This window comes from Arvicanthis niloticus, chromosome 9 (assembly GCF_011762505.2).
Source record: "Arvicanthis niloticus isolate mArvNil1 chromosome 9, mArvNil1.pat.X, whole genome shotgun sequence".
In the NCBI taxonomy this organism is placed as follows: Eukaryota; Metazoa; Chordata; class Mammalia; order Rodentia; family Muridae; genus Arvicanthis; species Arvicanthis niloticus.
The window spans coordinates 60,105,845-60,129,680 of NC_047666.1; the positions used below are offsets into that span (position 1 = coordinate 60,105,845).

The window sequence follows — 23,836 nt, forward strand, 5'->3', positions numbered from 1 at the left end:
AGGGGTTTATTACCTATGATGTCTATTTAAAAGGCAGGATCTTAAGGACACACAATTCAGATGCATATGCTAAACCCAGTCAGTGGTGTGTGCCTCAGTGGCAAAGATGTGGACAGTACCAGAGTGCCAGATTTTAATTCACAAACCTCACACATGGTCAGGGGCTTAAGAGAGAGGAAGCAAGGAAGTGGAGAGCAAGAGAAGAGAACTGAATCCTTAATAACTAATTTAAAGTTGTATAACTTACATTTTTATTGTATTTATCTGCGTGTACACACATGCATGTGAATTTGCACAAGTGGAGAAAGAGACCAAGTTTTAGACGTCTGTGCTGTCCTTCCTCATGAGTCTGAGAGGTCAAGCTCTGCTCAACAGGCTTGTCAGCAGGCAGCTTTACCCATGGAGCTATCTCATAGACCCTTAATGTCACAGAGTCTTATGTGAGACCAGTCATAGTATCCAGGCCTATCAATTGTTAGTATATTTATTTTCCCTCCAGTTTTTTCATTATGATTTTTCTATATGTGTGATAAGAATATAAGACCCTTAAATTTTATTAAATGTGTGCTGTATCACAGATCTTCAGTGCCTGTTCACATCAGGCAGTTGGAACTACATCTATTGGTGAGCATCTGTGCTTTCCTGACTTTAGAGCAGTTAACCACACCTCTGATCTGCTTTCACCAGCCCCTTTCAATACAACCCAGTCCACTGCAATTTGCTTCACTGGCAGAAATGAACTAGGAAGCATTATGAGATGAAGGTGAATGGCAGATGACCTCGTAGTCAGAGAGGCAGATGTAGATATATTTCCAATTAGAATACTTATTTTTCCACCCCAAGTATGAGATTCATCATGAAAAAGTCCTTTCAAATGAGTAACTTTATTGGTTGGTTGTGGCATGAGCCTTTAATCCCAGCTCTCTTAGGCAGGCCGATCTCTGAGTTCAAGGCCAGCTTGGCCTATAGAGTGAATTCCAGGACAGCATGGCTACACAAAGAAACATTGTCCCAAAAAAAACCTCATCAAGAGAGAAGGTGGGAAGGAGGGAGGGAGAAAACACAGAAAGACAGAGACAGAGAAAGACAGAGAGAAAGAGAGAAAGAGAGACAGAGAGAGACAGAGAGGGAGAGAGAGGGAGAGAGAGGGATTTGGGAAATAGGGGTGAGGGAAAAGAAGAGAAAATGAGGAGAGAGGGGAGTGTAACTTCAGGGCTGCAGAGAAGGCTCAACAGCTATTAGCACTTCTGGCACTGAATTCTGATTCCATCACACATATAAAAGCCAGGCAGGACAAGAGGGTCCTATAACTCTAATACTGTGGAGTTCGAGGCACAGAAGTGCCGGAACTTTCCTGCTGCCAGTTTAGCTTCAGGATTATGAAAGACATTCTCAAAAGAATAAGGTAGAGAGTAGGAAAAGGGCACCCACACCCTCCTCTGGCCTCTGCTGGGTGTATGGATACTCATACCTGCACACGCATGTGCATTACACCACAGCCACATACATGTGCACACACACCAAAAACGAGCTATTTGCAAGAATTTCAGGGAGTCAAAATTTTTCTTTGTTTCTTCATAGTTTGACTGACAATTTCCTGTCTTTCTAAATCAACTCCAGGGGAGAAAGAGAAGCAATGAACCTCAGTTGTGCTTCTGACAGTATTCATAATCTGGAAAGACAGATGTGCATGCAGAGTTCCAGGGTGACTCCACCTGGCAGGTTTCGGGCCGGCAAAAGCAGAAACACACACACACCCCACCCAGCCTAAGTTTGATTTTCTTTCTCTCAGGTGGACCTGAGCTTCAGCTCATCTCAAACTCTTCCTGGCTCACAAACCCATCTGCGGGTCACAGCTTCTCCTCAGTCCCTCTGTGGCCTGAGAGCTGTGGACCAAAGTGTGCTGCTCCTGAAGCCCGAGGCTGAGCTCTCCCCGTCATGGGTGAGTCCCATTCAGCCTCTGTCCAAAACAGGTCACAGAGACCGGAAGTGACCCTGATGAAACAATGATTATTCAGCCACTAGGGCTCTTGAATGCAAAAACACTGCATTTAATGCTGACAGCGTCTGTAAGGGAGCTAGCTCTTCGTTATAAAATCTGGAAGAACAGATGAGAAAACTTTAGCTAATAAACTGAAGACAAAGAAGGAAATTAGATGCTCTGTGAGTTGCAAACCCTCTGTGTTCTTACTGCAGCTGTCCTGCCCCAGGAGTGGCTTGTCTCCTTCAGATGCTCATGATGGACCTTTTCAGAGTCACACTGCACATGGGAGCCAAACAAAAGTGTTTATACAAAGAGAATCTTGCACATCTCAATGGTTCCCCCAAATAAGGAAAAATGGATATTAAAATTTTTAAATTTTAAAATGCAAGTTTCTCAACTTGTTTTGAAAATTCTCAGAAGCACAAAAACACAAATGAAACCATACACTATTTACAGGAGCCTTGCCCAAGATAATGACAGTAAACCGCTTCTTTATATTGAATTAAAAACAAGACTTATTAGGAATAGTTATATGATCACTATAATAGTATAAAAATTATTATTGACACTGGCTACTAGCATGTTTTAGAATGTACAGGAGATCTGTAAATTTAAAAACAGGTGGAGTTCCTTGCTCCCCCCACCATGCCCTCTCCATGCACTGGGTATCTGTACTTTTGATAAGGACACCTATTTTGAACATTCAGGTATTTGTACTGATCACATATGTAGTGATGAGGAGGAGGAGGAGGAGAAGAAGGAGGAAGAGGCAGAGGAGGAGGAGGAGTATCTTCGAAGAAGCCAATGAGTCAGTCAACTTGGGAACCACAATGTCAGCCAAGGATAACTCAGGAAGTGCTCCCACATGACCCCCTCATCTTCTGTCTCTTACAGTTATACAATCTGCCAGGTATGCAGCAGAAGAAATTCATTCCAAGTTCCCACTTGTCTGAAAATGATGATTGTGTGTGGCACAGAACCTGGGAAACTAATAAGCACCCAGACTTAGTACGACACAGAAATGAGAAGGATGTCTACAGATATGTGGAGGTAAGCCCTATTGTCTATCAGCATCCTGCTCTGTGAATTATTTAGGTTTAATGAAATTCTATATTAATGAAGAATTTCAGGCTTAGGCCAAGAATATGAGTCACTGGCAGATCACCCACCTTACATGTAAATCTACATCTTGAAAACTGGGTAGTCTAGACTATTTTATCTCTCTATTGAGGAAACTGTCACAGAGTGGGGACGAACTGCTTAGTAGCAGTAGTAGCCGTCATCGTTGTCGTCATATTAATAGTTTTTCAAACAGGCTCTCATTATGCAGCTCTGCTTGTCCTGGCTCTCGCTCTGTAGACCAGGCTGGCCTCAAACTCACAGAGATCTGTCTGCCTCTGACTCTCATGTGCTGGTATTAAAGATGTGTGTGCCACCATGCATGGCTGTGAGTGACTTCTAAAAATAACAGCCTTGCATCAGAAAGAAGGTCTGTACATATGCCTCACTATAAATTCTGTGTTCCTCACTGTACTCCCTAATGAGTATGAGACACACAATTTAATAGGAAATTTACTTGAACCTGTAAAATTATATGAGAAATACTTACAGCAAGTTTTATACCTCCATTTTTTTAGAATTTTGAGGTATTTCACTTGGTTAATAATTTTCTTTCTAGGACATGGGTTTAACAGCACTCACCAACTTGAAGATCAAACATCCTACATTTTGTTTTCACTATGACATGGTTCCAATTGCAGGTAAAATAACAAATCAGTATTTTCAGAACAAAATAAAATAAATGTGAATTATTTATCAAAGCTGGTAAAATAAAAGTGTAGTGCATGTATAGAATCCAAGTATGAAAAAAAGAACCCAACCTAACCAGAGCAAAGTGTGCCCAGATATATGCTGCTACTACAAGGAAGTTAAAGGCTGGAGATCCTTCCTTCAGTGTTAAAATAAGACAAAATTCAATAGTTATTGTGATACAGGGTCATTGTGTGAACTGGGAAGAATTTCTGTAGATGTGTCATGAGAGGTGAAGAGAGTTCCCTAAGCATTAGGAAGGAAAGATAGAAAATCCAGGAACTGCAAATAAAGGTGAGGACAGGAAGGAAAAAATGCACGTATGTCAAAGGGTGTGGCACACTCATAGATTAACCAATGAACCATTTAATCTTTCCCTCTTCCTCTCACCTGAGTCTATTTCAGAGTGACTGCACCATTTGCATCCCCACCAACAGTGAATGAAGGCTCCCTTTCCCTGTATCTTCTCCAGCACTTGTTGTCAGTTATTTTGTTGACTTTAGCCATCCTGACTGGGATGAGATGGAAACTGAGTTGTTTTAATTTATATTTTCCTAATTACCTGCATAACAAACACTGTTAGAAGATATGTCTTAACCTTTTAAAATTTCTTTTGAAACCACTGTTCAGATCCACAGCCCATTTTTTTAAGTTGAGCTTTTTGTTTTCTCGACTCTTTGGTGTTTGAGTTCTTTATATAGGCAGGGTGTCTATCCTCTATCAGATGTAGAGCTAGCAAAGATTTTCTCTCACTCCCTGGGCGTCCACTTCACTCAACTGATTGTTCCCTGGTTGTACGAAAAGCATTTCAGTTTTGTGAGGTCCCATTTGTCAAGTATTTACCTTGACTTCTAAGTGAATGGGTCTCATTCAGAGTCCTTGCCTACACATGTATTTTGTAGGGTTGCTGCCTATAGTTCTTCCCCTATCAGTTTCAGGTTTTATGTTGAGGTTCTTGGTGCATTTGGAGTTGATTTTTGTGCAGCGTCATAGTATAGGCGTACATTAATTCTTCTATGTGTGTACATTCAGTTTTTCCAACATTATTTGTGGAAGATGCTGTCTCCCTTCTTGTGGAAGTTTTGGCATCTATGTCCACTACCAGATGCCTGTGATTACATGAGTGTGTTTGGGTCTTGTATTTTGTTCAATTGACCTACATGTCTATTTTTGTGCCTTTACCATGACGGTTTTATTACTATACCTCTGTAATATAACTTGAAATTATGAAACACTATCTTTATTATTATTATTTATATTCTAAATACTAAAATTTTATATCTGAGTTAACATAAAATAAAACATTATTCTGACTGGACTACTTTAATTTCCCTCATACTGATTTGAAATGGAATTGAAATATCTTCAAAAGTTTCTAAATGCAACAGGGCCTGAGTGAGGCACTGTGACTACTCTAGACAATAGAATAATTGGACAACTATCCCTGTAGCTGTTAAGGTAATGGGAGATGAACTTAAAACACTAGAAAATACTTAATTCTTGAAGGCAAATAGAAAGACTGAGGTCAGGTTAAAGGTTGTGGCTATCACAGGGAAGGACCTGTAGAAATGAAACCCTGTGTGTGTCTATGAATTAAAAAATTGGGAGACATTTTCTATGTTTAGTAGTCAGTTTGGAAATACTTAGGTGAAGCACTAAATCTGGATGTATACTTGTTCTTGAAAAAAAAAAAAAAGCAGAGTACAGACCCTTCATGGCCACCTTTAAATCCTGCATTTCTTGCCAGGAAAAGGCAAGCCAATGCTATGATTCTTGGGTAATAAACTTCCTACTACTAACCAAGAGTTTGTACTTATACCTCTTTAAGTTTTTATACAAATTGAAAACCTATTATAATTCTGGCATAAACCTACAGAGCTAAGAAAGAAAAAATATTGCAAGAATATCTCTGCTGATAATGTAGACTTCATGCAGCTCTGGTCTGGAGTGATTCTCATTGTAGCCACAAGACCTGTTACCAAGGATTGTATTGTGGATCTTCATTCCCTCTAGGGGGTGCATTATATCTGTAAGCATTCACTAACTATCCAATATCCAACCCAAGGAAGTATACATCATGGTTCCTTCCAAATTGAACTACTCTAAGGGAAGAGTTTTCCTTTGACAAAGATGTTACCTAGTCTCTTCCAAAATGAGTGATTCAATATATTATTTCTAGTGTAACCTTAAGAGTGTTTAAAAGTCAAGAAGAAACTGAAAATTAAGCTACATTTCCATTGCACCACCATGTCCCATTGTATTCAAGTTCTATGTTCCTTTCTTCCTTTGTAATTTCATAGTACCGATTTTGAAATCGGATACAGCACTACATCACAGTGAAGTATCTGCAAATTCCCATATAGTAGCAAATAGAAATCCACCACCTGAAGAGCCACCACGTAAAGATCCACCACCTAAAGATCCACTTACTGAGACCATTCGGAAATATTTTCCTGAAACCTGGGTGTGGGACGTAGTCACAGTAAAGTAAGTGATTGCCATTTGTATGATTTGGGCTGGGTAAAAAAAAATTCTTTGTTTTCTTGGATTTCTCTAATATGTATCATAAACAAAGGAAACTGGTCATATAGAAAACCATAGCATATCAACCCATCAATTATACAGGACGCCTATTACCATCACCCCCAGAAAATGCACATAAAAACTATCACATACCTTTCTGGTAGTTAAAACTATTCAGGGTCACCATATTGACTAATAGATGAGACAGTCTTACATGGAGCAGACTATGGGATGACTAAATGGAGTAGACCATATAAGTCATAAAACTGTTCTATGATATTTTGAAGATGGGAATTCAAAGAAAACTTCAACTCTATGTTCAGATTTCTACTAACTTATGAACTTTCAGATTCAGTAGGGTTGTGACTTGACTTGGTAAAACAAGATTAGAGAATGACATTTATTTTGCCATCTGGAGTCCCGTTTACTCTGTTCCCTTCCTATCATTCCTTTGAAGGATTCAAAAAATGGTGTCTTGTCACACTCAGAGTTACCATCTCAGAGATAACAAATTCATGTGCTCACTTTTTGTGCATTACACACCCACTCTCCAAGTTCCTCAGGAGTGGCTGAAGTGGAGATGACAGTCCCTGACACCATCACTGAATGGAAGGCCGGAGCCTACTGCCTGTCCAATGATACTGGCCTTGGTCTCTCCTCTGTGGCACCTCTCCAAGCCTTCCAACCCTTCTTTGTGGAGCTCTCGTTGCCCTACTCTGTCATTCGTGGAGAAACCTTCATGCTCAAAGCCACTGTGATGAACTACCTCCCTACAAGCATGCGGGTAAACACCTTTCTGAATTAAGCATGACCAGAGGGGAAGAGGACAACTAATGTGTGTAAATTATAGCTAAGACTTAAAAGGAAAAGAAGAAAGTGGGGAAGAGATTGAATTGGACCGCTCAGCAAGCAATTCCAAATGCTTAAACAATTCCCAGAATCTAGCTACATATATACAGCAAAGAGTTGTTTAACAATAAGGATACTACATAAAATTAGGTGATGTTGACAGTATTTAAACAGCACAAACTGTACTGACAGAAATAGGATGTAGCTTCTGTATACAATCAAAGGATATGGTCTACATAGATATAGGAGGTTGATGTCCAGATAAAATGGCATAATGTTTTACAATGGATTTTGCTGTTGTTAGAGGTAGGTGTATACTTCAAAATAGTAGTTAAAAATCTAGTACAGTAAATGTTCTTCTGCCATCAAAATAAAGCAAATATAAGTAGACACATATATAATCATCTCCTTAATGGTTTGTGTAGATAACAAATAAATGATAGCTAAATAAAGTTTAGGACATATATATGTGGATGAAATCTATGCAAACCTTCACTGTCAACTTACATGACATTTTAGACATGTTTTCCAAACACATCCTCTCCTATTCCTGTCCTAACACAAACCCCCTCAGACTCTTTTGCCTATCTACTCCCATGTATAACACCTTGTTCTTCCACAGAAACATCCTTTTTTTTTTTTTGCTCTTTCTTTTTCCCTGTGGGGCCACAGATGGTTGTGCAGCTGGAAGCCTCTCCTGATTTCACAGCTGTTCCAGTAGGAAAAGTCCAAGATTCTTACTGCCTTGGTGCCAATGGGAGACACACCTCATCCTGGTTGGTAACTCCCAAAACTTTAGGTGAGTGAAAATTTTGTAAGGGGGTTGGTTCTACAGAGTAAAGGTGAGTGTAGCAAGTTTCTTCGGTTACTTCCTTCTCATTGGGTCCCCAAGAGGAAGCTCACAGTCATTGCAGCTGCTGGAGTGTGCTTACACCTTCTTAAATACAAGACAGGCTCCTGAACCACTCCTAGAACAGAGGATACCCTGCAGATCTTGGGGCTTGGTGGATGCCAGATTCCTGGCAGATCTGGGCTCAGCTCTCTGGACCCTTTGTTTCAGGGAATGTGAATTTCTCTGTGTCTGCCGAAGCACAACAGTCCCCGGAGCTCTGTGGTTCTGAGGTGGCCACAGTTCCTGAAACTGGGAGAAAGGACACAGTAGTCAAAGTCCTGATAGTTGAGGTGAGTAACCCTCCTCAGTTGGCAGTGTGCTGAGTCCAGAAAATGAAGCAATGTTGACTATATTTAGATGAAAAGTAAAAGATTTAGATGAAAAGTAAAATCTTGCATAGATTTCATCCACACATATATGTCCTAAAAGACAACTTTGAGATAGATCACAGTTGGCAAGCCCATGCTTTATATGTGTTCTGTTCTCTTTTCCCTTCCTAGTCTTTAAACTGAAGCTTTGAGGGCAGTAAGAATAATCTAAGACAGTTTACCTTCTCAAAGCTATACCTCTTTCTTTTAATTATGCCCTGCCCCTTTTTCTTTATTACCTTTCTCTATGGGTTTCTTTTTTACCTAGTATGCCCAAATTCTCACATGCTAAAGCCATTCCAGCCCATGGACTCACAAGTAAAGCTGTCTCTCAAAAGACAAAACAAAACAAAAAACTGCCTCCAAAAATTCTGTATTTGGTGTTTGATTTCTCATGTCTGAATTTCCTGTCTTTTTTGTCCAAGCATGAAGGAATCAAGAAAGAGCATACCTTCAGCTCACTGCTCTGTACATCAGGTGAGACCCTGTCAAAACACAATGAGATAGTGACTTAAGTGGCTTAATAAGAGATCTTGCAGTATTCCTATAAGAAAATCAGAATGCAGTATACCTCATAACCCTAAAACACTAACAAAACCAAGTCTCATAAATTAAGATCATCATTTACCCAATGGAGCTGTCAAGAGTATTGTTCACCGAGGGCTTCACAGTTCACTGTAACTCCTTGTGGTTTTAGAATTCAGAAGCCTCTTCATCCATCTCAATACTTAGAAAGTTATAGAAAAGGAATGACTAAGAAGAGGTCACAATTGAGATTTTCTCTAAAACGAGAAGGTGGGAAGATAGAGAATATCTTGGGAAGTACCATATTTGTTTTGTGTTAGATCATAAATAGAAAACAAAGATTTACATGGCTGAAAAGCTTCATACATGAGCCAAGCTAAATCATGGTATGTAGTTAGCATAACATTTTTCTCTAGTGGTTGTTTTCATGCCTTGCTCTTCTATCCCTGCTACTCACCAGAAGCTAACTATTGCAATGGAAATATAGCAACATATCACACAAAAGGAAGCTCACTGTCCCCTATGAGGGACAAGCATTAGGTCAGGGAATGTCCACTCACAATAATGACTGCATTGCTGACCCCTCTTTTAGCCAATACTTATAGTGTCTATTCAAACCATATTTTTCAAAACACTAAAGAAATTAGAATGATAACTTTAATTTAATATAAAATTAAAGTGATAAAAGGGAAAGCGGTGAAGCTTGACAAACCTGTGGTACCAGGAAATGTGGATTTGTGATACTTACCTCAAGATCATTTTTCCAGGGAGGCAAGAACTCAAAGCTTAAGACACAGTTCTGAAGCCACTGATCTTAGGACACTTTAGATGTGCAGAGAACAGAGATGATCACCTACCTGTTTGTTTTGCTTATTAAGATGCTGAGGTATCGGAAAAATTGTCCCTGGTGCTCCCACCAACGGTAGTGAAAGATTCAGCCAGAGCCCATTTCTCTGTGATGGGTGAGTCAATCCATCCCTGGGAGACTTGGAACAATAGTCGCTAACCCTGCCCTGTCCCCTCCATGGTTCCAAATGTAGCGTCTCAACTACTACACTTGATCTCTGTAACATCCTCAATACCCACTGGGTTCCAGCACACATCACTCATAAAACTCCTTCACATCAGTGAGAAGTGGTTTTAGTAAAAACCTTATTTTGTTTTTGAAGATAATGGCTGATGTCATGATTCTCACTTCCAGGTGATATCTTGAGTTCAGCCATAAAAAACACACAAAATCTTCTCCATATGCCCTATGGCTGTGGGGAGCAGAACATGGTCCTTTTTGTTCCCAACATCTACGTACTGAAATATCTGAATGAAACACAACAACTGACTCAGAAGATCAAATCCAAGGCCCTGGGCTTCCTCAGAACTGGTCAGTAAGGCTCAGTAACTACACCTTGTTCTTGTAAATACTCTCTCTTGAAGTGTCTAGAAATGGGCTTAGCATTGAAGGGGAGAGCCAAGCAATGTTCTCAGTCAGTCATATAAGCCAAGGTACATAAAAGTGTCTCTGACTGCAGATTTACTGCCTGCTATTCTGTGATGTATCAGAGTCTTCAGAACACACCCAAAGCCTTCTATTCCAGGTTATCAGACAGAGCTGAACTACAAACACAAGGATGGCTCCTACAGTGCCTTTGGGGATCTGGGTGACCACAGTCAAGGAAACACTTGGTAAGAAGAGTCCACTGTGTGCCAATCCTTGTTCCAATCTTGTTCCTCACAACAACTCTATATGCATCTTATTTCATGGGAGTCTAGCAGATGCCTGGACCTGGGAGGGACATGTTTGAAGTAATGCAAGTCATAGATTGCATGAGTAAGATTCCCTTGAGGCTCATCTGCTTTGACTCTGTACCATGTCTTTACTGGCTTCTGTAAGCTGGCTCTTTCATTTCTCTCCAAGATCATTCATCAGTAAATGTCTGGCTACACTTGGCTGAGCATCTAAAGATGCTAATAACTGAGACTTCAAAAGCTGTTGCCATTCTTCACGTGACCTTGCATTGCATACTTATGTTTTACTGACAGCTGGAAAGATGGCAGAGCTGTTAAGAGAACTGACTGCTCTTCCAAAGGTCCTGAGTTCAATTCCCAGAAATCACATGGTGGCTCACAACCATATATAATGGGATCTGGTGCTCTCTTCTGGTTTGTCTGAAATAAGCAACAGTGTGCTCACATATGTAAAATGAATAAATAAATCTTTTTTTAAAATTACGCACTCACTTAAAAGCATAAAACAGAACAGAACAAAAAGGCTGGGTTATTGAGATTAAAAACACGAAAAATGACCAAGAGGTGACAGAAGAAAAACAGACTAGCATAAACCAAAGATAAACCAAGAAAAGGACTCTAATATTTTGAGGCAGAAAATATATAGCTGGGGTTTTTAGGAAAGGAAATTATTCTTATCTACAAAAGGAAATAACAGGAGGTAGGGAATGCCAAGGATAAGCATGTAGGTGTAAACCTACATAAACACCAGAGGACTCAGGATAGAAGCAACGAGAAAGGAAAGCAGGAAGCACCTGAAACCACACCTAGTGAGTGCCCATCCAAGTGGACCAAGAAAAGGAAGACTTCTTTGGAGTAGCCAGAGTCACCATCCAGCTATTCTTCTCAGGAACCCTTAGACTGATTGCTCATGGGTGTAGACCGGGCCCCTGCAAACCCCTGTGTGGAGGAGCTACCTCAGAACTAAAGCTTCATCCCCCACTCTCCCTCTCTCTCCCATCAGGCTCACAGCCTTTGTGCTGAAGTCTTTTGCCCAAGCTCGAGCCTTCATCTTCATTGATGAGTCACACATCACCCAAGCCTTCACCTGGCTCTCTCAGCAGCAGAAGGACAATGGCTGCTTCCGGAGCTCTGGGTCACTCTTCAACAATAACATGAAGGTGATCTTTTTGGAACTGCTTATAAGCATGGTGACCTAATAACACCTGAAAGTCAGGTCATACTACCTACCATGGGGAAGAATAAGCCTCTAGGTTGGGAATGTACTTTTCATAATGGGGATATGAATGGGAACTTCCATTGAATACATGGGTTGGCCTTGAGCAGGGAAGGCAACCTTGATAAATTGCTTCCTGTATATTCTGATGATTTCACTCCTTGTTTGCAGGGGGGAGTAGATGATGAAATGACCCTCTCTGCATACATAACCATAGCCCTTCTGGAAAGTTCACTTCCAGCCATGGTAGGTGTCATGCTGTTTTTCCAGCATCCAAAAGTGATGTAAAGCCTGTGGCTTTTTAACATCTCTAAAGCCAAGTGGCAGCTTTCTTGTTTTTTGTTTTTTTTTTTTTTTTCAATGCTTTGCATTTGACTAATTCCATTAATGAGCATCCACTTGCTCCATGGAATCCTGGATATGTTACAAAGACCAACAGGAAAACACAGCCTCTGATACTGTCCCTGTTAGTCTGTATCTTAAATGGAACACAATTTATAAAAAGGAATGGCTCCCAAAAGATAGAGGAGAGAGTAGACAGACAATCAACAGGAATAAGATAGGAAAGAAAGAAGGAAGAGAAGGAGGAAAAGGGGGAAGGGAGAACAGGAAGAAAAGGAGGAAGAGAGAAAGCAAGGGATGGAGAGAAAGGGAGGGAAAGTGGAGGGAGGGAGAAGGAAGGAGAGAGGAGAAAGTATGGGGAGTAGGAAAGAATGGAGGAGAGGGGAGAGAGAAGATGTAGGGGAGGATATAGAAAATAAGGTAGGGAAGGAGAAAGGGAGGGAAGGAGAGAAACAGAGGGAAAAGGGAAGGGGGAATGGAGAAAGTATAGGGAGGGAGGAGAAAGAAATGGAAGGAAAGAAGAGGGGAGGGAGGATTGATTTGAAAAGCATAAACACTGTAGCCTCCATGTTTCTCCTGGGACCTGCTAGAACCCTTTTTTCACATAGCTCAGTTTTCCTTGTTCTGCCAACAGCATCCCGTTGTCTCCAAAGCCCTGAGCTGCCTGGAGTCATCTTGGAAGGCCATAAAGCAAGGAGGAAATGGCAGCTTTGTGTACACCAAGGCATTGATGGCCTATGCTTTTGCTCTGGCGGGGAACCAGGATAAGAGAAATGAAATCCTGAAGTCACTTGATAAGGAAGCTATAAAGGAAGGTAGGAATGTGTGTTCTCATGTTTGTCTCCATCCAGCTCCAGTGAAGGAAAACAGAAGAGCATATGGAGTGTGGAAAGAGCTTTCCATGTCAGTCCCATCTCCATGGCACACTGAGGTTTCTCCTTGGGCTGCCCCATTAAGAGATGAGTCTTCCTTCTATACAAAAGCCTTCTGTTTGGTATTTTCTGATAGTATGACCAAAATCAACAAATACAATATCACAGTAGAACACACGCAGGTCTAATTTGGTTACAAAGGTGAATGTAGTTAAAGCCCAGCTTTTCTCTGCTATGTGTAAACCTACCAGGAGCAGCAAAAACTATGAAAAACACAAAGAGGAAAGATACATCGAGGTTTTGCTAATTCAATGGCAACTCTGACCCCATTGGGAAACTTTAGTAGTCATCTGGTTTGAAAGCTACACAAGTGACGTTTTGTTGGATATGAGGGAGATAATGAGTAAAAGAATCTGTCTGCTAATGTCCCTTCACCAGCTCTGCTAGAGCACCATTGAGGATGTAATTTAGTTAATAACTTACACATTTCTGTCCATGGTTTTTCTCAATCACGACCCATAACACCAAGTCAAGATTTTCACTGTGGATTAGTAAATGTGGGCATATTGTGAGTGAAAATTTTAAAACCTTCTAAAACCATTTATATCTTCTTCTTTCTACATATGGACATGCAGTCATTGCCCACTCAGACTTTTCATTATTTCTCTATTTTTACTCCAAGACAACTCCATCCATTGGGAAAGACCTCAGAAACCCAGTAAATCTGAGGACTCTTTGTATGAACCCCAGGCTGCCTCTGCTGAGGTAGAGATGAGCGCCTATGTCGTCCTGGCTCGCCTCACTGCCCAGCCAGCCCCAGCCCCTGAGGACCTGACTTTGTCAATGAACACCATCAAGTGGCTCACAAAGCAGCAGAATTCCCATGGTGGCTTCTCCTCCACACAGGTCAGTGGTTTTCCTTCAGAGTCCCCATTCAGTTAGAGGATTTGAACAAGAGATGCAGGGACCATAGAAAGAGGAAGAGGAGAGAAGAACAAGGACATGTTACTCGTGGATATTTTGTGTCTGTAGGAAGTGAGGGCTCCTGTATTCCATAATAAATTGCCCTAGCTCCTGAGCCCAGGCACAGGAGTTCTCTTCAGACAACAGTTATTGAAACAGGCCTATGTTGCTAGAACTTCTAACCCAGATCCAATCCTTAATATAAAACAATGGCAAAAATCCTGGAATATCCAGAATCCTAGACATAGTTTCCACACTCTAGAACAGCATGTGGAGACCTAAGACCAAACCGACATGTCTATTGCCCTACTGACCTTTGGTACAGCCGTTTCCCTTCTCCTGATAGACTCTCCTTAATCTTATGGAAGGGTAGATCACCCTCAGGTTTTCTCCAAGCTAGCCAGACGTCCTGCTGCCTCACTTTACCTCTTGATACTTGGGAACAGCCAGGACTGTAAACTATTCACTTTATCTTTTAGATAGTATAACTCTCAAGAGGTAATAATATCTCCCACCCCAAAAATATACATCTACTATAGTAACTATAATTTCTGCTCCAGGTATTCTGGGCATATAGGGTAGAAATAATCACCAAGAAGTATTGTAACATGGCAGGGTCCTCTAAAGCAGAAATGCAATGTATGAAAAGAAAACTGCTTTGCAGTTCAGTTCTTTCCCTCTCTCCATTCTATTAAGAATGTTGTGTGTGTAAAATCCTCAATGCATGTTTCTGCTCTCTTGTTGGGCTCTGTTCTCAGGACAGCATCTGGAGCTCCCTGGATAAGGAAGGATCATGTGACAGAGATCCTTCCTGGAGCATGAAGTACACTTGCACAGAGCATGCCACTGAGGAGCAAGGCAGTGAAGGACAATACTAGATCATAGATTTTTTTTCTATTTAGTAAGACTGAATCAGGACAGGCACTTGGCCATGCTGTTTGTATGTCTTGATGACTCAGCAAGGGCAAAAGCAAATTTGTTGAGGAGAGCATGGGTGTGATTTTATGGGACGATGGAGGGTCTAGCCATGGGAACCTGGGACAAAGAAAAAAAAACAATAAATGCTGGGAGAAAAATCATATTTATATTTTCTGCTGGCTATTGAGGGGGATTGCATATGCTAGGATACTCTACAGAGGAAAAACCATGTGAATTTGACTCTTACGTGTATTCTATATTAAAGACTGAAATAAAGTCTACAACTCAAATAATTTGAGACAAAATCTCATGACAGTTTGTCACAGCTAGAATGAACTTTGGGAAGAGCACCAGACCTTCCAAATGGATGCTATCCTAAAAGTTTTTATTCATTCCTGTCAGGATACTGTGGTGGCCCTCGATGCTCTGTCCAAATATGGAGCAATTACTTTTTCCAGAAGCCAGAAAAATGCTTTGGTGACCATCCAGTCTTCAGGGTCATTTTCCCAAAAGTTCCAAGTAGACAACAGTAATCGCCTGTTACTGCAGCAGGTCCCATTACCAGACATTCCTGGGGACTACACCATCAGTGTGTCAGGTGAAGGATGTGCTTATGCTCAGGTAAGATGCTGGGAAGTTGTGAGTATGCAGCTGTGAGCCTCCTTCCCCAAAATGGAAAGTCTGGCTTTGCCTAACAGCTCATATTGTGCTCAAATTTGGAAAAAATGACCCAAGGACACAGTGCAATGGACGTGAAGTATTTCTGTTCACTGATTATCAGACTACTCTGAGATACAACATGCACGTGGAAAAGCAGCAGGCTGCATTTGCTCTACGGGTACAGACAACACCTTTGACTTGTAATAACCCCAAAGGCCAAAACAGCTTTCAGATCTCACTAGAAATCAGGTATGACATAGGCATGTGTCTGTCTCTGTATGAGCATCTGACTCTGTCTCTCAGCTACTATAGTACTGTCTTCCTAGAACTCTTCATGGAACAGGTTAGAAGATATCTAAAATGGGTTTCTTTATTAACATTTTGCTTTGTCTGTAAAAATAAAAAAATAAAAATACTGGACTTCAACAAAATGAACAATGAAGAATAGTAGAATTATAATTTTTATTGGATATTTTATTTCCATTTCAGATGCCATCCCCTTTCCCCATTTCCCCTCCCTAGAAAGCGCCTATCCCATGCCCCCTTTTCCTTTTTGCTTTTATACAATTTTTTTAAATATTAATCAAAGGCTTTATAAGTTTGGTAATGCACAATCAGCAGTGTAACCCAATACCCAACCTAGATATATAAACTATCTTTGACTGGTGGAGATACGTGAGCATCTGCCTTCATGCCCCCCCCTTCTCACTCTTTCTCTCTCATCACCTAGCTTCTCCTCTCCTTCTACTTCTCCTCTCCTTACTCCTTCTCTTCCTCTTGGTACTCCTTCCCCTTAGCTCCTCCTACATATCACCCTTCCTGTTTAAATAAAACTTTTCTCTCAAAATACAATTGGCTAAGTTTTAGAAGCTATGCTTAGTGCTTCCTATCATTTCAGTTAACTCAGTCATTCTGGATTTCTGACGGGCATTAAAACCTATAGTCTCATAGCCATTCCTGGCTATTTACTTTGAGAGAAAAGATCTGAGTGGATGGTTTTTAGCTGACATTCGTTCTAAAGCCAAGAAAAAAAGCCAGGTTCAAAACTAAGTGTTTTAGTTAGGAGAGATGACAGAGGTTCTGTTTAGTCAACAAAATGATGGTTTGGGTATTAGAACTATCTTGTACCCCACTAGTACAAACAGGCATAATTAGGCTTTAATTGTATTTTGAGATTTATAATTTCTAATTAGTCTAGTTTTAGGGTTCCTTTTATGACCAATATCATAATAAAATAATACATTATTTTTTTCTATGAGAATTTAACATGGGTTATTCTTCTTCACCAACAAAGAATAGACTTCCTGGTCTTTTAAAATTCCATTTTTTCTAGAAGAAAAAAAGATATTCAGTTCTTCTGACACTCGTCAAAACTTTGTACAAAATACAACCAGCAACAGGGTCCAACTGCAAAAACTGAAGGGATCTTGGATGGAAAGAATACATCCATAGGCTGACTTATAATCGTGTGTGTGTGTGTGTGTGTGTGTGTGTGTGTGTGTGTGTGTGTGTGCCAGCATGTGTGTATGACAAAGAACAATGTCAGCCATCAGCCCTCAGGTTCCACACATACTTGTTTTTGATATTAGGTCTCTTACCAGCTAAGCAGACTGTTGTCTCACCAGCATGCTTGGCAGATCTAGCCATTTTAATGCACTCTCCAGATGATATTGTTATGCAGTCTATTTATATTGACAATAAAGGTCATATATTTTAAGATATGGACAAATCACACAGGCTATATCAGGAATTACTGCTGGACTTCAAAGGAGGCAAGATTCAAACTATTAAAATGACTCCTCCTGTCCACTTCTCTGGTCTGTAGTTACACGGGGAGGCGTCCATCCTCCAACATGGTGATTGCTGATGTGAAGATGGTATCTGGTTTCATCCCATTGAAACCAACAGTGAAAAAGGTAAGCAGAGAGGAGATGTTTGGATTCTCTGTATCCTCAGACTAGGAGCCTACCAACACAATCATAATTATGTCAGACCATGTCAAAGCAATGTTAGCACTCATTTAGCACACTTGAGGTTGCTAAAATACTAATTGATATTCATATGGATTGTGATAGCAGCCAGCACAAGAAACATAAGAAAGGAGTCTGAGTTCGTTGAGTCCACATTCTAGCTCACAGTAACTTTTAAAGTGTAATGACCCTGGTCAATAATGACTCAAGGGAAAATATTTTTAAATGCAAAAACTGAAGGTGTAGTTTCAGATGTTTTTTAAGAACTATGAAAATTATCAAGGTAAGGTTGATAGCAGAGCTTAGAGAATATGCGGTAAGTACTGCCAAATGGGTGACTATTTTTATTTTCAAACAAAAGTCAAAATTATCAATTACTACATCAGATTATATTCAGTCAGGCCTTTAGTAGCGAAACCTTCACAATTTTCTAAATATATGTTCATTCTTACTGGAAAGACTTCTTCTCATTCTTTTAAGTGAATTCAATAACACCCCCTTTTTATCACTTGCAGTCCCACAGTTCATTTATCTCTCTCACCCCCAAGGCCTTTGCTTTTTCAGTAACGTGGAGGTTTCCTCTCATTTTCAGCTTGAAAAATTAGAGCACGTGAGCAGAACGGAAGTGAGCAAAGACAATGTCTTATTCTATCTGGATCAGGTACAGTTCCTTCTGCCTCCTTAGACACACCGAGGTGGACAGTCCTTGCTTGGTCTATGTAGGTCAGGTGAGGGCCCTTCCTGCTTCCAATAAATGCCGAGGTGGACAGTCTTTCTTGGTGAAGCCATGTGGGAATCCCATAGCAGAACAGAAGCAATTCTAACAGAAGCTTTTACAATTAGAGGCACAACATTCCCTCATTCTACATGATACTTTGAGGTCTATTTTCTCTAGCCTAAAGACATGACTCAACAGTTAAGGGAACTTACTGCTCTTGCAGAAGACCAGAATTCAGTTCCCAGGAGCCATACCAACCCAAAACTGTCTATAACCAGTTCTAAGGGATCTGATTCCCTCTTCTGGGCTCCATCAGTACACACACACACACACACACAGAGAGAGAGAGAGAGAGAGAGAGAGAGAGAGAGAGAGAGAGAGAGAGAGAGAGAGAGAAAGAGAAAGAGAGAGAGAGTATATATAATAAAACAAATCTTTAAATCATTTCTGGCTTTCCTGGGACTTAGCATTAGAGTCCCAAGTCAAAAAGTCAAAAGATTTAACTCTCACAATGGACAAAGTTAAATATCATACATTAAGGAGGAATATGGATTTTTGGAATGGTTTAATAGACTGGAAAATTTCATATACACCCAGAAGCCTTTAGTTCAAGTCCCCAGTCTACCATCCATATCACCATATCACCATCCACATAGATGGGCAGTTGTGGAAGACAGTGACTGTGGGGTTAAATGCTATCCAACTCATAACTGAGTCATGCTGAAGAAAAACACTGGCCCCTTTCCAGAGTCTGTATCATTTTTCTTCTCTCTTTCCCAGGTGACCAATCAGACTCTGGCCTTCTCCTTCATCATTCAACAAGATATCCCAGTAAGAAACCTGCAGCCTGCCATCGTGAAAGTCTATGACTACTATGAGACAGGTGAGCAAGAGATGGTAGTGGACTCTAAAGAAACTTGTTCTTTTTGTTGTTTTGATTTTTTTTTTTTTTTTTTTTTTTTTTTTTTTTACAGTTTCTCACTATACAACCTGGGCTGGCACATATTCTCAGTCCTCCTGACTCAGCCTCCCAAATGGTGGTATTACAGGCATATGCCATCATATTCATTAAAAAACAATTGTTGTTCAGACACTGACCCATTGTGTAGGCCAAACAACCATTTATACATTTTTAGTTCACTCATCTATTCATGCCTTGTTTGTCCAAGTAATCATGTGCCATGTCCAAATAGCCCAAGGAATAAACATTATGCAAAGTAGAGTCTATAGGTTGAAAGACAGGAAAACCTTCTTATGAATACAGCAATGGGAAAATGAAAAGTTGTACAAATAATCACAGAAGGAATAAAAAGATGAGAGAATTATAGCCTGTGTGTTCAGTGGTGAACACAGAAAGAAAGAAAGCAAAGCCAGAACTGGGAAATTAAGTTGTGGGTTTTCTGTCAAGTGAAGAGATATAATAAATGTTTCAGACAAGAATAATTCAAGAAATATTGAAGGAAAAACAGAAACATAGAACAAAATCTGATAGGATATATTGTTGCAGACCGCACTACCCCACATTTGGGGGCCAATGTCACGGACTGCTCTGTCAATTTTGGAACCCACACTGCCAAAAGCCTTGGGGGCTAAGTTGTCACTGCCCCAAGTTACTCCAGTCCATCCACGGGTCGGGGTTCAGCAAGATAGAAAGTGAGGATGGACGCAAAAAATGGAGACCAGACAGAGTGTGATTCAATCCCAATTATTCTTCAGTCTCTCTTCTTCTCTCCAAGTCCCTAGTTCCAAGTACCAAGTCTCAGGTCCTGGGCTTCATCACCAAGTCTCAAGTCCTAATCCTAGTTCTAAGTTGCTAGTCTCTTTCCCAGTTACAAGTTACAAGTTACCTTCCAAGTGTCAGTGCCTAATAATTTCTTCTGTCTGCCTCTCACCTTTTATATGTCTCACTTCTAAGCCACACCTTTAAGTCATGCCTTTAAGTCATGCCCTTAGGTCTTATCTCTAAATTACACCTTTAAGTTACACCATTAACTCTCACACCTTTAAGTCTCACACACCCAAGGGAAAATCCTGGGTATCTAAAAGAAGATGTTATCAGAGTGTGCTCAGCTGTTGTAGGCTGTTGTAATCAAGTTTCTTGTCAGGGTATATGGCTCAAGATGGCTGCTGCAAGGATGATAGCCGCCTTCTGTCAGCTCCCCACAATATATGTCTACAAGGATCTTGGCTAGTACTCTGCTCAAACACTGTAGGAGATGCACACTTTGATTTTTCTCTACAGGGTAAATGATTCCAGTGTTGTTATACATTTGTTTCTTTATTGTGTGAGAGGCTGACACTTCATGCTGCCTGTGGAGGTCAGCCGGCCATTTGGGGAAATGTGTTCTCTTCTTCTGCCATGAGGATCCTGAAGAATGAAATCAGTGAGGTCTTCAGGCATGGCAGCAAGCACCTTTCAACACTGAGCCATCTTACTGGCCCAGGGTAAATGTGTCATCCAGTGGCCTCAAGCGTTGAAATTCCCTCCTTTTGTTGGTCTGATGTCCCCAGAGAGGTGACTTTTCAGCAATCATCCAGGTCCTGACTGAGGAAAGTGGTCAGTCCTAAGACATCACCTACCCTCCAAAATTCTCTCAAAACTCCCATTCTCAAGTTTGACTCCCATGTCTTTCAGATGACGTGGCTTTTGCTGAATACAGCAGCCCCTGCAGCTCAGGTGAGCACCTAGCATTCCTACCACAAGCCTTCCTCTGACCTCCTTCCCCTCAAAATGACCCACAACTTCTGTGAGATGAGCTCAGACAATTGCCGCTGAGTGACAGAAACACAGAAATGTGCACCTTTGGATTGGTGTGCTAACCCTGGAAGACTCCTCTGACTCTCTTACCAAAGTGTATGGTAGCTCATGGTAGAAAATCTGAAGGATCCCATTCTCCACCAAGGCCAGTTTGCTTTCCTGCTGAGAACCCTGCTGCCTGTGCCCAGTTAGATTATACTCACCACATGTGCTGTTTTCTTCTCTTCCCATACACAGAAAATCAAAATGTTTGAGACTCCTATCTGCAGACAACGCATTGCTGGAATCCCCAGACCCAGGAACCTTCAAGACTGTGATTTGTGTTTGTCTCTGCAATACAAATACTGAACATGCGTGGAAAATAAATGCATAGTTCTTGAGAGTCTCTAGCTGTGATTATTTTTCACTTAATCCAAATTTTCTCCTTGTTTAGTTAGTGTTTTTCCCTATACCCTACATTTGAGATGAACAGAAACGGGGAACACTTTACAACTGCTTCAATAAAACAGTGCTCCAAACATGAGGCATAACACGGTGGCAACCTTACCTCCACAAGTAAATCATGATTGTGTATTAGTGAAACAAGACTATATTACAAGCAAGAAATGGTGATTCAGGCTTGTATTCAGAGGATTTCTGGAAAATGAGGCAGGAGAGTCACAAATTCAAGAGTGACCCAGGATACTTTGCAAGTGGAAAGTGAGCCTGGGCTTCATAACAAGACTGTCTCTCAAAAAATCAAAATTCAGGGATTATTGCTTCATGGCAAAACACTTGATGATTTTCAAATCTATGGACTCAGTTTCTAACAAAGGGAAAAGCAAGGTATATAATACATCCAGGTAAAAATAATTTTAACAAAGGAAAAAATAAACATTTAGTGCCAGAAAAATAGCTATGCTTACCTTACTGATCAGCAGGGTGCCATGTTGAAGATTGTAATGATAAATCTATTAAATTATGTAATGTAAGGAATAGTGATTAAATGCAAAATGTCCATGATGGTTTGGGTGTTTAAGCACTCGTTTGGTGCCAGGCTGGTGCTGGTCTGCAAGGGTATAAAATCTTTGGAGTATTGGTCCTAGCTAGAAGTAGGGGAGAAGCTTAAGAATTCTAGCCCAGCCATGTTCTCTTTGATTCTTGGCCTATGAAGTATGAGGAATCCATTTCACAAGTTTTCCATCCTTGGACTTAAACATTCCTAGCCACTATGCTTCCCTACCATAACAGGCTGGTGTCCCCTGGACCTGGGAACCATCAGCTGATGACCAGATATTTACACACATGAGCCTATGGAGATATTTGAGATTCAAACCCTAACAGTGAGTCAGCCTGTTATTCTGGAGCCTGTGGCAAGGCAGCATTCACAGGGGGATCCACTCACTTAAGTGTCAGAATTCAAGAGAGAGAAAGGAGAGAGCAGAGTCCCATAATCCCCTCTGTGAATTATCTTTTGTCCATTGGCCAGACCCTTTTCAAAGTTCCACTACCTCCCAATGGCACCACAGGCTGAGGGCCAAACCTTGAACACAAGTATCCAGCTGTAAAGGCCATAGTTGTTAATGTGACCTTTTCAGAGGTGATGGAGATTTAAGAGCTGGATGATGTCCTCACAGGGTAGTGGGAGCTGGCTCCTCCTCACTGGCTTACTGTTTTTCTTTGGTGACCATGAGGTAAAAACTTGACTTACTTTTGCTTTGGTTTGCTGTGTCCAGTGGCCTCTGTGCTCCCTCATCACAAACCCTAAAAGAGCAGGGACCATCAATCGATCAAAATGAAACTTTTCCTTTCTAAGTCTATGTGGCAGATACATGCTCCAGTAAACAAAAGGCTGTCCTAGCAGAAGGAAGAGGGCAGTGTTTATTCATGCCACTGTGAAACTAGGTAATGAGTTGAGGGTAATGTATCAAGGGTCTTTATCACAGCTGTGTAATCACCTGTGGTTTTGGAGGGCAACAAATGGCAAACAGAGGTGAAGTGGGAAGGTAACAACAAATCTGTCTCATAGAAACTTTGAAAGACTGGTTGTAAATGCATTCAGCATCTTTAGAACATTTGTTATTTAGTTTTTAGGAAAAGCCAAAATGGTTTCAGCCAATACAAGTTCAATTTTTGTCTCTTAGGAGACAAAATCAAAGCCTCCTAAGAGATTTTAACACTGGATCTTTTCTAAAGCCTAGCCCAGCTTCCTGTGCAATTTTTTTTAGACTCCATTTAGGTAAGAAAACAGGATGGAAAACGTGTTTCCAGAGTCATTGCATATCTTTGTATTATTCTTATTAATCATCTTATTCATTTACATTTCAAATGATATTCCACTTCTCAGTTACCCCTGTCCCATGGCCTTGGCCCTCTCCCCTTTACCTCTATGAGGTTACTCCTTCACCCACTGACCCACTTTCACCTCACTCCTCTACCATCCCACTATGCTGGGGCATCAAGCCTCCCTCCCCTCTCACTGATGTAAGATATGCCAATTCTCTGCTACATATGTATCTGAAGTCTTGGATCCCTCCATGTACACTCTTTGGTTGGTGGTTTAGTCCCTGAGAAATCTGAGTGATCCAGTTAGTTGATATTGTTCTTCGAATGGGGTTTCAATCCCCTTCAGCTCCTTCAGTCCTTCCAAGGGCTCTTTCTTTGGGGTTCCCGGGCTCAGTCAGATGGTTGGCTGTGAGCATCTGCATCTGTTGGTCAGGTGTTCATAGAACCTCTTAAGGAACAGC

At 40.9% G+C, this 23,836-nt stretch overlaps 1 protein-coding gene across 3 annotated transcripts in view; it reads left to right on the top strand.

Annotated features, from left to right (window-relative positions):
* The window catches only part of LOC117715140 (murinoglobulin-1-like), a 41,841-nt gene extending 20,349 nt beyond the window's left edge, over window positions 1-21,492 (top strand). The window contains exons 15-36 of one of the 3 annotated variants that reach the window (XM_076940511.1): window positions 1,793-1,942; window positions 2,879-3,034; window positions 3,663-3,744; window positions 6,094-6,280; window positions 6,872-7,100; window positions 7,838-7,964; window positions 8,226-8,347; window positions 8,851-8,902; window positions 9,829-9,912; window positions 10,152-10,328; window positions 10,543-10,630; window positions 11,697-11,853; window positions 12,081-12,155; window positions 12,886-13,066; window positions 13,806-14,029; window positions 15,407-15,625; window positions 15,786-15,913; window positions 17,490-17,580; window positions 18,227-18,295; window positions 19,133-19,235; window positions 20,988-21,029; window positions 21,348-21,492. In XM_076940511.1, coding sequence (XP_076796626.1) covers window positions 1,793-1,942; window positions 2,879-3,034; window positions 3,663-3,744; window positions 6,094-6,280; window positions 6,872-7,100; window positions 7,838-7,964; window positions 8,226-8,347; window positions 8,851-8,902; window positions 9,829-9,912; window positions 10,152-10,328; window positions 10,543-10,630; window positions 11,697-11,853; window positions 12,081-12,155; window positions 12,886-13,066; window positions 13,806-14,029; window positions 15,407-15,625; window positions 15,786-15,913; window positions 17,490-17,580; window positions 18,227-18,295; window positions 19,133-19,235; window positions 20,988-21,029; window positions 21,348-21,364 — 2,760 coding nt within the window. In that variant the 3' untranslated portion in view covers window positions 21,365-21,492. Of the gene's footprint in view, window positions 1-1,792; window positions 1,943-2,878; window positions 3,035-3,662; window positions 3,745-6,093; window positions 6,281-6,871; window positions 7,101-7,837; window positions 7,965-8,225; window positions 8,348-8,850; window positions 8,903-9,828; window positions 9,913-10,151; window positions 10,329-10,542; window positions 10,631-11,696; window positions 11,854-12,080; window positions 12,156-12,885; window positions 13,067-13,805; window positions 14,030-14,844; window positions 15,626-15,785; window positions 15,914-17,489; window positions 17,581-18,226; window positions 18,296-19,132; window positions 19,236-20,987 lie in introns of those variants that run through there. The other 2 variants (XM_076940510.1, XM_076940512.1) reach the window with 2 other exon arrangements.
* Window positions 21,493-23,836: the final 2,344 nt, after the last annotated feature.